A 14,790-nucleotide genomic window follows, 5' to 3' on the forward strand; every position below is an offset into this window, starting at 1 on the left:
CCATCAGAGTCCTGAGCTCCCAACGGCTCAGCAGGCTCTGGGCCTCTGGTTGGCAGTATGTGTAGCCTGGCAGTTCCAGCTCTGTCCACTGGGTGAAGGCTCACACACCTGGTCGGGTGCCGGGAGGGAGGCCTCAGTGCTCGATGGCGGGGCTTCTGTAGGCGTTGAGGGACATATTTTAAAAAGAGGTGTTCTCCAAAAGCATTTCTTTCTACAGGAGAGCTGAGACTGCCCATGCTCCAGCCTGTGGCGTACAATGCCTGTGTCTGCGACTTGCCTGGGTTGCTGGGGGCACCTTTGGCTTCTAGCATGTTCCAGTGGTTCTGACAGCAGCCACACGCCAGCACTCACTGGCTACCTCCACCTTGTGGGAGCCTTGGGCTCCTCCCTTGCTTTCTGCACCCTGAGGCCGTGTATGGCTTCCGAAGGGAGCCAGAGGCCATCAGGGACAGGCCCAGCTGGCTCCTACCCTCCCAAGGCTGTGGCCTCAGCAGCCGGCTCCTCTCCTCAGGTGGAGACGCTGACCCACCAGGCCCGGGCGACCACGGTGCATGCGGTTCGGGACTCAGAATTAGCCAAGCTGCCAGCAGGAGCCCTCACATCTATCAAGCGCAGGTACCCACAGGTAAGGATGGCACGGGTGAGGGCACAGCACAGGTGAGGGTGCAGCACAGGTGAGGGTGCGGAGTGGCTGAGGGAGGGGAGCGGGTGAGGGAGGGGAGCGGGTGAGGGAGGGGAGCGGGTGAGGGAGGGGAGCGGGTGAGGGAGGGGAGTGGGTGATGGAGGGGAGCGGGTGAGGGAGGGGAGCGGGTGAGGGAGGGGAGTGGGTGATGGAGGGGAGCGGGTGAGGGAGGGGAGCGGGTGAGGGAGGGGAGCGGGTGAGGGAGGGGAGTGGGTGAGGGCGCGGAGCGGGTGAGGGAGGGGAGCGGGTGAGGGAGGGGAGCGGAGCGGGTGAGGGAGGGGAGTGGGTGAGGGCGCGGAGCGGGTGAGGGAGGGGAGCAGGTGAGGGAGGGGAGTGGGTGAGGGCGCGGAGCGGGTGAGGGAGGGGAGCGGGTCAGATGGGAGAGCGGGTGAGGGAGTGGGGCTGGTGAGAGTGTGAGGCTGGCGAGGGAGTGGGACTGGTGAGGGGGTGGGTGAGGGTGCAGGTGACGGTGCCACAGGCCGTGTCCTAAGCTATGCCGCAAGTCGTGGTGATCATTCGGTCTGTGTACACGTGGATGGAAAACGACCTGGAGGGACGGTTTGAAGGAGGTGAAGATTGGAGCCCAGTTGGGTGGGGCCGGGAGCGGTGGGCAGGAGTCCTGGAGAGGCGTCTGTCTGTGCTGCCTCCTGGGACAGTCACACAGCTGCCTTCTCGGGTGGCCTCTCCACTTGTGAGTGAGGATAGGGAAGCGACTGTCACTCTGAGATGTGGAGGACAGGTCAGGCTGCTCGGAAGTACATGGCCAGCCTGTACTCCACAAGGAGAGCGCCCGGGGAGGAGCAGCTGAGGGGCCTCGAGCGCAGGTCTGTGGTTGTTGATGAGCACCCAGCGCGTGGACCCCAAGGAGTTTTTCATTCTAGAGTACATGGAAAGGGGTGCAGGTGTGGCCCCCAGCATGTCCCAGGGCCCTCCACGGCCAGCACCTCTCGGCCGTCCCAGGGGCTCACCCCTCCCTCCACGGTCTCCCCTCAGGCCTGCAGCTCCTGGGCCCTGGCGCGTGCTGCCATTGCCTATTCATGTACCAGGAGAGCCTGGCGGAGTGCAGGAGTGCCGCTGACGGCCAGCAGGCAGCCACAATTCCTGGGGGCAGCAGGGAGCAGGCCACTCCTCCATCTGGGCTGCAGGACAGGCCTCATCCTCATGAGCGCCTGGGGCAGGAGCCCTGGCCCACCCGTTAGAGGCCGCTGCAGGGCTGCATCAGACCAGCAGTTTCTGGGGAGCAGTGTGGGTGGAGCCATTGGGTCCCACTGTCGTGGAGCCGGCTTTGCTGTATGGTCAGCCCCTGGGCAGTACTCCCTCCCCCTTCAGGTCAGTGGCTCCTGGTGTAGGGACTGTCTGGTCCAGTTGGGATGAATGGTCCCTGGCTGTGCCCTGAAGGGGGGCTGTGCACCCACACGCTATGGCCACAATGAGGCCTCAGTTCCAGAGAAGCCCCACTAGCCTGCCCTTGTCCTGCCTCCAGGGTTGGGGTGGCTTCCCCTGGAGTTATCCGCCTGCCCTGAGGTGAGAGCGAGAGGCTGGTCTGGGCTCACGGTCACAGGGGACATGCCCTTGTACCTGCTGGCCTGGCAACTGGAAAGGCTTACCTGGGCGTCACGAAGGCTGCAAAGACAGCCACAGCCCGTGCAGCTCAGCCCGTGGAGGTTTTTAAAGGCAGATCCAACGCCATTTGGAGTCTCACTGTTGTTGAGCATCGTTCTTTGGTTCCCAGCGTTTGTTTAAAATGTGTGGCTCTCAGCTCCTCTGTCTGCCTGCAGGTGGTGACTCGGCTGATTCATCTCTTGGGTGAGAAGATCCTGGGCAGCCTCCAGCAGGGACCTGTGACAGGTGGGTCACCTTCCCCAACCCAGAGCCTCCTGGGAGCCCCACCCTGTCCTGGAGCCCCACCCTCCCAGCCCTTGGCCCTACCCACCCAGCCAATGGCCCCGCCCCATCCCGGAGCCACACCCAACCCATGGCCCTGCTGTGTCCTGGAGCCCTACCCACCCAGCTCATGGGCCCCCCACCCTATCCTGGGGCCCCACCCACACAGCCCCTGGCCCTGCCCTGTGCTGGAGCTGCGCCCACCCGTGGTCCCACGCACCTCAGAGTCCCGCCCATCCCAGCCTAATAATTTTGTAAAACTGTGTCTCAACGTGGGCAGCGTTGGAGGAAGTCTCTACTATATGTGAAAAGATGAATGTGATATATCTCCCTCCTATTTTTGTCAGCTGATTGAAAAAAAGGAAACAGGGTGAAACCGCTGAGAAATGATATTGGTGGAACAGAGCTCAGTCGGCGCCCTGTGGAGAGTGCTCTCTGTCCTGTGCTGAGCTTGGAAGGACGATGAGACCTTTCTAGGGTTGGGAAGTTAGTTTTTCCTGCTCCAGCGTATTCATCCTTTCCTAGTTCTGAGGTACAGAGCCACTGTTAGCTCTCAGGCCATCCTCTTTCACGGGGTCCCACACACTGAGGACGCTGACATTGACAGTTTATCTCCGGCAGACAGCATTTGACTCTAGACTCTGTTGCTGTTCTGGGAGCTCCTCTCTCCTGCCTCTGTGACTGCTGCTCTCTGCCCGGAGCCCTCAGGAGAGCCTGGCTGCTCCTGGGTGTCCTGCGTCTCTGTCTCAGCACAGCCTCCCTGGCCTGTGTGCATAGCAGCACACACCTGCAGTCCCAGTCCAGCACTCTGAGTGCTTCCTTTTTCTCCTCTGCGCTTGTCACCCTGACACATAGCACGACCTGTCACCTGCCTCCGGCACTGGCGTGTGAGCTGTCTGGGAGCAGGAGTGTGCTCCTGTGTTCACACGGTGGCGTGTGCACAGCATTGAACAGGCGTCTGTCCAAGGAGTGGATGGATGCACAGAAGGCCACACAGAGTCAGCGAAGTGTGACCCCACTCTAGGGTGACCCCATCTTCATCTGAGTCCTTCTGCAAAACCATTTCCAATGAGGTTCTGGGTAGACGTGAATTTTGGGAGGATACTATCTGACGTGTAATGTAACTTCACTCTCCACTTAGCTGCACCGTAAATTCCAAAGTGAGTGTCTTGTAGAACGTGTCTGGTTGGATCACGTATTTTTCATCCCTACTGACAATCTTTATCCTTTGTGTGTTTAGACCGTAGATACTTAGGGTAATTATTTTGTTGGGATTTACGTCTTCCATTTTATTGTTTTTTTTTCTGTTCTCACAGCCCCCGCTGTTGTTAAACACTACTGTATTTTCTCTTTGCTGTCTTTTTATTTTGGAGATGGGGTCTCACTGTTTTGTCCAGGTTGGAGTGCAGTGACTAGTCACAGGTGCAATCGTAGCTCACTGCAGCCTCTAACTCCTGGGCCCCAGTGATCCTCCCCAGCCTCCTGAGTAGCTGGGACTGCAGCTGTAAGCCTCGGCGCCCAACTTTCTGTCTTCTTTTAGGTTACTTGAACTTCTTTGAGTGTTCCATTGCTACTATCAGCTGCGGCTTCCGTGATGTCTCTTCATATGGTATTTTCAGTGGTTACTCCAGCGATTACAGTATCCATACCTAACTTATCCTTGTTTACTGACAACACTTTATCACTTTAGGTGGAATGTGGAGACCTCACCACTGTCGGTCACGTCATCCTTCCCCCTGTATGACGTGGTTGTCCTGACTATTACTTCTGTGTGCACTGAATCCCACCCTCCCTAAAAACAGGGCTATGACTTTCACTTTCAGCCATCCAACCTAATGTTTAAAACTCAAAAGGAGAATAGTCTGTGGTGTTTACCCAGAGAGTCGCCGTTCCTTCTGCTCTGTCTGTGATGTCTCAGGTTTCCTTCCGGGGTCGTGTTCTTGCTGTGGAAGAATCGTGGTTGGTGGTTCTTTCAGAGCAGGTGTGATGGCCACGGTTCTTCCTGCTTTCTCCCAATGTCTCTGCATTGCCCTCGTCCTGAAGGGTGCTTTTGCTGGATGCATAATTCTGGTTTGGCAGAAATACAAAGTATTCCAGCACTTTTAAAACTTTGTGCCACTTCCTCATGGCCTCTGTTGCTTCTAATGAAAGGTCCAGGTATTCAGATGTTCTCAAGTAGGTAACACATCGTTTCTCTGTAGCTGTGTTCAAGACTTTTTCGACCTGGTAGTGGCTCACGCCTCATCCCAGCACTTTAGGAGGCTGAGATAGGATTATTTGAGCCTAGAAGTTCGAAACCAGCCTGGGCAACATAGTGAGACCCTGTCTCTACGAATAAAATTTGAAAAATTATCCAGGCATGGTATCACACATCTATAGTCCTAGCTACTCAGGGGGCAGAGGTGGGAGGGTCTTTTGAGGCTCGGAGTTGGAGGTCACAGTGGGCAACGGTCGTGCCACTGCAGTCCAGCCTGGGCAGCAGAGCAAGACCCTGCTCAAAACAAACACACAGAAAAAGATTCTTTTCCCTGTCTTTAGTTTTCAGAAATGCATTTTGGACGTGTCTGAGCGTGAATGCTTACCCCAAAATCCTGTTTGGGGTTTCTTTGTCTTGGGCCCTTAGGGTTATAACTTTTAACAAATTTCAACCTTATACTCCGCCACCTCTCCTGGAAATACAATGGCACGAATGTTAGACCTTGCGCTGTTGTCCCCGAGGCCTCTGGGGCACTGTTCATTGCTTAAATCTCTTTTTCTCTCTCTGATGGAATTGTTTATTTTGATCTGTCTTCAGGATCTTTGGCTTTTTGTCATCTCAATTCTGCTTTGAGGCTTATCAGAGAGTCTTAAAAAATTTCTGTCGCCGTGTTTTGTTTTTTCTGTATGCCTCCTGTTTCTGTGCTAAGATATTCTTTCTTTGTTTTGGGAGTGTTTGGGAATTGCTGGTTGTAGCTGGTAATGATAACGGCTTTATTGTCCTGGAGAAATAATTCTGTGGGTGACATGTGGTCATTTTTATCTGTGGGTTGTTTCTGTTGCTCTGGTTCAGATTCTCCTTGCTCTTGGCATACCTGCTTACTGTGGACGTGGCCTGGTCACTGTGGCTTTTGTGTCCTGATGTGTTAGGCTCTGAGACTCTGGTTCCCATTTAAGTCTTCAGTTTTCACTGTCAGTGTGCTTGTATTCACAGGGCATGTCCTGGCCGATGTTTGTGGAGTGTGATTTGAATGTGAACTGACCCTGGTCTGCCTGCTGGGTCCTGCCCAAGGCCAACGTGAAGGCTGCATTCTGCGCTGTCTTCAGCTCTCAGAGCCACACACCTGACCCTGGCACAGGCTGGGTCTTCATTCTCAGATTGGGAGGCTTCCTTGATCTCCAACCTCCAGTTGGCAGAGCAGGGGCCTCTGCTTTCTCTGCAGGGGTGGACAGTTGGTGTGGGTGTTTGCTGGTGAGTGAGTGGACAGCTGGCGTGGGTGTTTGCTGGTGAGTGAGTGGACAGCTGGTGGGGTGTTTACTGGTCAGGGGTGGACAGCTGGCGTGGGTGTTTGCTGGTGAGTGAGTGGACAGTTGGTGTGGACGTTTGCTGGTGAGTGAGTGGACAGCTGGTGGGCTGTTTACTGGTCAGGGGTGGGCAGCTGGTGGGGTGTTTACTGGTCAGGGGCGGACAGCTGGTGGGACAGTTGGTGGGGTGTTTACTGGTCGGGGTGGACAGTTGGTGGGGTGTTTGCTGTTCAGTGAATGGACAGCTGGTGGGGTGTTTACTGGTCAGGGGTGGACAGCTGGTGGGGTGTTTACTGGTCAGGGGCGGACAGCTGGTGGGACAGCTGGTGGGGTGTTTACTGGTCAGGGGCGGACAGCTGGTGGGGTGTTTACTGGTCGGGGTGGACAGTTGGTGGGGTGTTTGCTGTTCAGTGAATGGACAGCTGGTGGGGTGTTTACTGGTCAGGGGTGGACAGCTGGTGGGGTGTTTACTGGTCAGGGGCGGGCAGCTGGTGGGGTGTTTACTGGTCAGGGGCGGACAGCTGGTGGGGTGTTTACTGGTCAGGGGCAGACAGCTGGTGGGGTGTTTACTGGTGAGTGAGTGGACAGTTGGTGTGGGCGTTTGCTGGTGAGTGAGTGGACAGCTGGTGGGGTGTTTACTGGTCAGGGGCGGACAGCTGGTGGGGTGTTTACTGGTCGGGGTGGACAGTTGGTGGGGTGTTTGCTATTCAGTGAGTGGACAGCTGGTGGGGTGTTTACTGGTCAGGGGCGGACAGCTGGTGGGGTGTTTACTGGTCAGGGGCGGACAGCTGGTGGGGTGTTTACTGGTCAGGGGTGGACAGCTGGTGGGGTGTTTGCTGTTCAGCGAGTGGACAGCTGGTGGGGTGTTTACTGGTCAGGGGCGGACAGCTGGTGGGGTGTTTACTGGTCAGGGGTGGACAGCTGGTGGGGTGTTTGCTGTTCAGCGAGTGGACAGCTGGTGGGGTGTTTACTGGTCAGGGGCGGGCAGCTGGTGGGGTGTTTACTGGTCAGGGGCGGACAGCTGGTGGGGTGTTTACTGGTGAGTGAGTGGACAGTTGGTGTGGGCGTTTGCTGGTGAGTGAGTGGACAGCTGGTGGGGTGTTTACTGGTCAGGGGCGGACAGCTGGTGGGGTGTTTACTGGTCGGGGTGGACAGTTGGTGGGGTGTTTGCTATTCAGTGAGTGGACAGCTGGTGGGGTGTTTACTGGTCAGGGGCGGACAGCTGGTGGGGTGTTTACTGGTCAGGGGCAGACAGCTGGTGGGGTGTTTACTGGTGAGCGAGTGGACAGCTGGTGGGGTGTTTGCTGGTGAGCGAGTGGACAGCTGGTGGGGTGTTTGCTGGTGAGCGAGTGGACAGCTGGTGGGGTGTTTGCTGGTGAGTGAGTGGACAGCTGGTGGGGTGTTTACTGGTGAGTGAGTGGACAGCTGATGGGGTGTTTGCTGGTGAGTGAGTGGACAGCTGGCGTGGGTGTTTGCTGGTGAGTGAGTGGACAGCTGGCGTGGGTGTTTGCTGGTGAGTGAGTGGACAGCTGGTGGGGTGTTTGCTGGTGAGTGAGTGGACAGCTGGTGGGGTGTTTACTGGTCAGGGGTGGACAGCTGGTGGGGTGTTTGCTGGTGAGTGAGTGGACAGCTGGTGGAGTGTTTGCTGGTGAGTGAGTGGACAGCTGGCGTGGGGTGTTTGCTGGTGAGTGAGTGGACAGTTGGTGTGGGTGTTTGCTGGTGAGTGGACAGTTGGTGGGATGTTTGCTGGTGAGTGAGTGGACAGCTGGTGGGGTGTTTGCTGGTGAGTGAGTGGACAGCTGGTGGGGTGTTTACTGGTCAGGGGTGGACAGCTGGTGGGGTGTTTGCTGGTGAGTGAGTGGACAGCTGGTGGAGTGTTTGCTGGTGAGTGAGTGGACAGCTGGCGTGGGGTGTTTGCTGGTGAGTGAGTGGACAGTTGGTGTGGGTGTTTGCTGGTGAGTGGACAGTTGGTGGGATGTTTGCTGGTGAGTGAGTGGACAGCTGGTGGGGTGTTTGCTGTTCAGTGAGTGGACAGCTGGTGGAGTGTTTGCTGGTGAGTGAGTGGACAGCTGGCGTGGGGTGTTTGCTGGTGAGTGAGTGGACAGTTGGTGTGGGTGTTTGCTGGTGAGTGGACAGTTGGTGGGATGTTTGCTGGTGAGTGAGTGGACAGCTGGTGGGGTGTTTGCTGGTGAGTGAGTTGACAGCTGGTGGGGTGTTTACTGGTCAGGGGTGGACAGCTGGTGGGGTGTTTGCTGGTGAGTGAGTGGACAGCTGGTGGAGTGTTTGCTGGTGAGTGAGTGGACAGCTGGCGTGGGGTGTTTGCTGGTGAGTGAGTGGACAGTTGGTGTGGGTGTTTGCTGGTGAGTGGACAGTTGGTGGGATGTTTGCTGGTGAGTGAGTAGACAGCTGGTGGGGTGTTTGCTGGTGAGTGAGTGGACAGCTGGTGGGGTGTTTGCTGGTGAGTGAGTGGACAGCTGGTGGGCTGTTTACTGGTCAGGGACAGACAACTGGTGGGGTGTTTACTGGTCAGGGGTGGACAGTTGGTGGGGCGTCTGCTCTTCAATGAGTGGACAACTGGTGGGGTGTCTGCTGGTCGGGGTGGACAGCTGATGGGGTGTCTGCTGGTCAGGGGCGGACAGCTGTTGGGGTGTCTGCTGGTCAGGGGCGGACAGCTGGTGGGGTGTCTGCTGGTCAGGGGCGGACAGCTGGTGGGGTGTCTGCTGGTCAGGGGTGGACAGCTGGTGGGGTGTCTGCTGGTCAGGGACGGACAGCTGGTGGGGTGTCTGCTGGTCGGGGCGGACAGCTGGTGGGGTGTCTGCTGGTCAGGGGCGGACAGCTGGTGGGATGTCTGCTGGTCAGGGGCGGACAGCTGGTGGGGTGTCTGTTGGTCAGGGGCGGACAGCTGGTGGGATGTCTGCTGGTCAGGGGTGGACAGCTGGTCGGGTGTTTACTGGTCAGGGGTTAGACAGCTGGTGGGGTATCTGCTGATCAGGGGTGGACAGCTGGTGTGGTGTTTACTGGTCGGGGTGGACAGCTGGTGGGGTGTTTACTGGTCAGGCGTGGACAGTTGGTAGGGTTTTATTTTGCTTCATTTTCTTGTCTGTCATTGTGAAGTTTTATCACAAAGGCTGTGTAGGCTGCACAAAGACGTAAGAGCCCCAAAGGCAAGAGATGAGGACGCGGGAGTGCCCACTTACAGCTGCTCAAGTGGTGCTGAGGCGCCAGTACCCTGGATCCTTCCCTGTAGACACAGCTGCACACATGTCAGGCAGGGTCCTTTACTGGGGCCACTGGTTCTGGTATTTACTCCAAGACTGGGGTCTCCTCCAGGGGTCTACGAGCCCCATGGCGACACACAGCCAGCCCACGCTCCCGGCCTGCGCCTTGGGCCACTCCTCGCTCCAAGCGCTTATCCCCACCAGGGCTCCGTGTGGACACCTCTGCACATGTCCAGCGCTGCTGGGTCGCAGCTGTTGGCAGAAGCTGGGTGTGTTCTGTGAGCGGCTGGGGATTTTGACTGGGTTTTGCAGCCTCCAGGCAGAGATGGGCGCAGCACCCAACCCTCCATCCCTGGGTCACCTGCTGGGGCTGGCCGTGCACTGGGCCCCGTCAGAAGCTGGCACTGTACTCAGGAAGTCAGGCAGGGAAGAGCCCTTCCTAGAGCTGCAGTCGAGTTGGGGCGGGGACGAAATGAGACCAAGAAAGCAAGAGAGATGGCTCAGAAGAGGGTGGGGAGGGGCAGGGGCATGCAAGTGGTGGGGGAAGCCCTCCCTGAGAAGATCAGGATCCGTGAGGCCAGGGACAGCTGCGTGGTGCGGGGGTCACCAGCAGCTCTTAGGGACTGCAGACTTTGGCTTGTTCTGAGTGGGGAGGAGCACCAGGGGTTTTGAACAAAAAAGGCTCCTGGCAGACTTGGGCGTTGAAGGTCAGCTCTGGCCACTGTGCACAGAGCCTCCTCTCAAGCAGGCGGCTGAAGCCACCCCAGGCTGGGCGATGGAGGCCCAGGGCTCCCGGTGATCAGTTTGACTGAGGGCGGGGACTGGCGTGGTGCTGGTGGGCCTGTAGGAGCCTGCCTGGGGCTGGAGGTGGGGGCCCAGGTCCAGAGGGAGGATCCAGGGATGTGTGAGTCTTGGACACACCTTTGGGATGTCGGGTGGGCAGCGTCATTTCTGTGTTTCTGCCTGCATACAGGTACAGGTGCTTTTGTTTGAGGAGGCACCGAATATTTATTTAATAATGGAATCATATTTATAAAGCACTCCACAGCTTCCCTGCTCAGCAGCACAGCAGCTGTTTTCCTGCGAGCACACGACTTTGTGCCTTGTTCTTTCCGACTGACGGCTGTGCGCTTGTTCTGCGAGCCGTTTCCTGTTCGCAGGGTCCTACCCACCGTGCTGCCTCGGCGCCCGCCGTGTGCCTCCTGGGAGCTGCAGGGAATGGCCCTGAAGGCCTCACTTGGTCCTGTGCACCCAGGTTTGCTCTGGCCTCTTCCCTGACCATGCTACGTCCCCTTACTCTGATCTTGGCTAATCAGGACCGGCCGTGTCTGGTGGATTTTGGAAGCCACCTCACTGGGGACAGGAGGCAGAGGCCAGGGGACAGCCTGTGGGAGGGCTGGGCCATGGGAGCTGCAGAGCAGTGCCCACGGCACCTGGAATGCCGGAGACCCCGTGTGGGCAGGAGTGTGGCCGGTGGTGCAGTGGCCTCGGGAGCAGTGAGGCTGTCCCCTCAGCCTCTTCTGTGGAAGCAGAGATGCCACTCGCCAGGGACCGTCCAGTAACACGGGCCTGGGACCCTCTGCGGGACTCAAGCTCGCAGACCCCCTGGTCCATGTCCCTGCTGCTGTGCTGGCCGAGGAGCCCTTCAGCCCACGTCGGGGCTGGGGAGAGGGCTCTGCCTGTCGGGGTGGGCACCTTGGAAGGCCCTGGAGGCTCCAGTCTCAGGGAGAGGAAAGCCCAGTCTGCCCTGAGCGCCTCACTTGGGTCTGTGGGGCTCCTGGGCCCAGCCCAGGCTTCCCGCAGCTGTGCTGTGCTCCCTTGGTTTCTGGAATTCCCTGCAGATAACAGACGAGAGAAACTGGCCTGTTGATCTCTGGACCGTTGTATTGTTTACCGCTCTTAGAGTGAGTGGTGGCAAAACCCTACGAGGGGTTGGTTCGGAGGATGAGTCCTTTCATCTGGAGAGTATGCTCACTGCTTAGTTTATTCTCATCCTCGCATTCTGTTCAGTCGCTCCCTGAATTACTCTCTTCAGTGGGTCAGGACAAATCCACTCCCTGGGCCTGGGCCTGGGCCAGTGCGTGTCCAGCCTGCTTTGTGGGGCCTGGGGGTGCCTGCAGGTGTGGCCTGAGGGTGCCTGCAGGTGTGGCCTGGGGGTGCCTGCAGGTGTGGCCTGGGGGTGCCTGCAGGTGTGGCCTGGGGGTGCCTGCAGGTGTGGCCTGGCAGCTTATCAGGAAGAGCTGGGGAGGCATGAGACCAAGATAGCCTCTGAGGGCTGGGGAGGCGTGAGGCCCGGGCGGCCCGAGGATGGGGACGCGTGAGGCGAGGATGAGGAGGCGTGAGGCCGGGGCGGCCCGAGGATGGGGAGGCGTGAGGTCCAGGCAGCCTCTGGTGCTGCTGCATTGCTTCTGGGCAGCCTGAGGGGCTGCATTGTGTCTGGAAGCATCTGCGAGCTTCTGGGCTGTCCTAGCTGACACGGGCCCTTTGCTCCACAGGCCACCAGTTTGGGCTCCCCACGGCGGGCAGCAAGTGGGACTCGGGGAACCCGGCTGTCAACCTGTCCACGGTGGCAGTGATGCCCGTGTCAGAGGACGTGCCCCTCACCACCTTCGCCCTGGAGCTGGAGCACGCCCTCAGCGCCATCGGTAAGCCTGGTCCTCCTGGCCTCCAGCCAGCCTCCTCCACCTGCCCCACAGTCCTCCAGGTTGACCCTAGTACCGAAAAAGTGGCTCATCCACACCAGCTGCTGGGGGTCAGCTCAGGTCCCAGGGGACATGTGTGGAGCCCACACCTTCTGGACTGTCATGCCTGAGGGCCTGGTCTTGCTGTTAGGAGGAGTGTGTTGTGTGACCCTGGCCTCCCAGCACGTGCCACGTACCACCACGCTGTGGTGCCGAGAGCACCGCAGATGACCGTGGTGGATCCCTGTGGGCAGAGCCCCCAGCCTGTCTTTGGGTTCTAGGCCTGCTGGAGGGCACGTGCCGGCTGCCCTCCGTCTCTGAGGGGATGCTGCGGTGGGTGGCCAGGGTCAGTGTTGGGTATCGTTTCCAGATTCCTGGAATACTTGGAATTCCTGGATGCACTTGGAATATTCTGAATGATGTCACGGGAAATAACATTTTCTGCACACACTGGAAATGTGTGTGATGAAACAACAGTCAGGACCATCAGACAAGGCCATCAGTGCCTCATGTGTCTTAAAATTTTGTTTTGAGAATAGCTTTTATTTATTTATTATTTATTATTATTTTTTGAGACCAAGTTTTGCTCTTGTCACCCAGGCTGGAGTGCAGTGGTGCAATCTGGGCTCACTGCAACCTCCGCCTCCAGGGTTCAAGCGATTCTCCTGCCTTGGCCTCCCTAGTAGCTGGGACTGCAGGCGCACGCCACCACGTCCAGCTAATTTTTGTATTTTTAGTAGAGACAGGGTTTTGCCATGTTGGCCAGGCTGGTCTCGATCTCTTGACCTCATGATCTGCCTGCCTCAGCCTCCCAAAGTGCTGGGATTACAGGTGTGAGCCACCGCGCCCGGCCCTCAGCTTTTAATTAGAATTAGACCTCCCCGCTTCCTGCACGTCAGGCTCTGGGACCTTTCCCACCCTGGCACTGCCAAGCAGCACCTGCTCAGGCTGAGCCCCTCATCTTAGCTTCTCCCCCGAGCCTCTGGTGGCTGTGATGCCAGGGCTGGCTCTGGCACCCCTGGTCGAGAAGGGTCCTGACTGCTGTGCCTGTGTGGAAGACTTGTGCTGACATAAACATGAACAAACAGGTGTCTCCACGTTGGGGACCTGGGCCTCCTGGCATCTGGTACCTTGATATCTGGATTTGGGAAATTACGTTATCTCCCAATGCCCTGTCTTCCCTGCCTGCACACACGGCATGGACACAGAGATTCTGCTGCCCCTCGTGCTGGAGGAAACTGAGGTTCAGAGAGGCTACCCAGGGCTGCCGCCTCCTTCAGGGCAGAGGGGAGGTAGCATCAGGCCACAGGCCCTTCCCCATTGTCAGGTGAAGAGTTGTGCTCAGGAGAGCAGGACTTGGGGACGGGGAGTGGACTCTCACTGCCTTGCCTGTCCCTGGGGATGGGGAGTGGACTCTCACTGCCTTGCCTGTCCCTGGGGACGGGGAGTGGACTCTCACTGCCTTGCCTGTCCTGGGGACGGGGAGTGGACTCTCACTGCCTTGCCTGTCCCTGGGGATGGGGAGTGGACTCTCACTGCCTTGCCTGTCCCTGGGGATGGGGAGTGGACTCTCACTGCCTTGCCTGTCCCTGGGGACGGGGAGTGGACTCTCACTGCCTTGCCTGTCCTGGGGACGGGGAGTGGACTCTCACTGCCTTGGAGCTGGCCTGCCTGGGTGGGTTCCATTACTGGTGCTGGTGTTTTCAGGCCCGACCCTGCTGCTGACCAGTGACAACATAAAACAACGCCTCGGCCCCGCTGCCCTGGACAGGTGCGTGCCGCCGGCCCCAGCTCCCTCCTCCCAGCCGGCCCAGTGCGGCCCTGAGATGTGTCCTCACTGCATCCATGCCCAGCATCTGCACTGCAGCGTGCTCCTCGTCCAGCACGCCTTGGTGTGAGGGCTGATGACGTGAATCCCTTCACTGGACACACTGGGCAGCGCTGACCTCCTGGGCACTGTTAGGCCTCTCAGGGGACCCCAACCCCCACTTACTGCCTGGGCAGCCCCGGGTCTCGCCCTCCCCAGCCTGCCCCTCAGCGAGCCCCAGTCTCTGGGCTTAACTGCAGCTCTGCTCCGCAGCCCAGGCCCTGAATGACTTGCTGCAAACTAGGGATGGCAGGAAATGCTGGGCAGGGAGGAGAAGGGGCAGCGGCTGGTTCCAGCCTCTGCTGCCTCTTTCCACGGAGGTCACGTGCTAAGAGCGTGCTGAGACCCTGTGGGGCAGTGAGCACTCCCTCTGTGGCCTGCAGTGTCCACGAATACCGGCTGTCCAGCTGGCTGGGGCAGCAGGAGGACACCCACAGGATCGTGCTCTACCAGGCAGATGGCACGCTCACACCTTGGACCCAGCGCTGTGTGCGCCAGGCCGACTGCATCCTCATCGTGGGCCTGGGTGACCAGGAGCCCACAGTGGGTGAGGTGAGCGTGGGGAGGGCCAGTGGGGCTGGGGAGAACCCTGTCTTCAGAACCTTCTGTTTCTCTTTTCCTTGGAGTGAAATATTGCACAAATTCAGAAAAGGACAGATAATAAGAGCCGAAACCCAGATACCTGCCACCCGTGTTTTAAAAACACGTCACGATATGACCTCTGGCGGCTCTAACACAGAGTGGGGCAAGTGCCCCACGTGGCCTGTTGTGGAGCTGGAGTCTCTGGCCGCCTTTCGCACTTTTACAGCACGTGCAGGAAGCGCTTTCCAGGTCTAACATTTTACGTAAACAGTGCCCTATTTTATGCCGTCTGAAGTTGGCCTTTCTCCTTAGCACTTAGGTTTCAGCGTTCCTGTTCCCCTCGCTGCTTTTTCTGGCTTCTTAGTTTTCCTCTTG

At 58.3% G+C, this 14,790-nt stretch overlaps 1 protein-coding gene across 4 annotated transcripts in view; it reads left to right on the forward strand.

Annotated features, from left to right (window-relative positions):
• PNPLA7 (patatin like phospholipase domain containing 7) overlaps window positions 1-14,790 on the forward strand; it is a 78,080-nt gene that overhangs the window by 44,761 nt on the left and 18,529 nt on the right. For all 4 annotated transcript variants that reach the window (XM_064366042.1, XM_012445203.3, XM_012445201.3 and 1 more), the window contains exons 19-23: window positions 512-625; window positions 2,461-2,530; window positions 11,781-11,930; window positions 13,674-13,737; window positions 14,217-14,385. In XM_064366042.1, coding sequence (XP_064222112.1) covers window positions 512-625; window positions 2,461-2,530; window positions 11,781-11,930; window positions 13,674-13,737; window positions 14,217-14,385 — 567 coding nt within the window. The remainder of the gene's footprint in view (window positions 1-511; window positions 626-2,460; window positions 2,531-11,780; window positions 11,931-13,673; window positions 13,738-14,216; window positions 14,386-14,790) is intronic.

This window comes from Aotus nancymaae, unplaced genomic scaffold (assembly GCF_030222135.1).
Source record: "Aotus nancymaae isolate 86718 unplaced genomic scaffold, 86718_ANA_hifiasm-v0.15.2.pri h1tg000063l, whole genome shotgun sequence".
NCBI lineage: Eukaryota > Metazoa > Chordata > Mammalia > Primates > Aotidae > Aotus > Aotus nancymaae.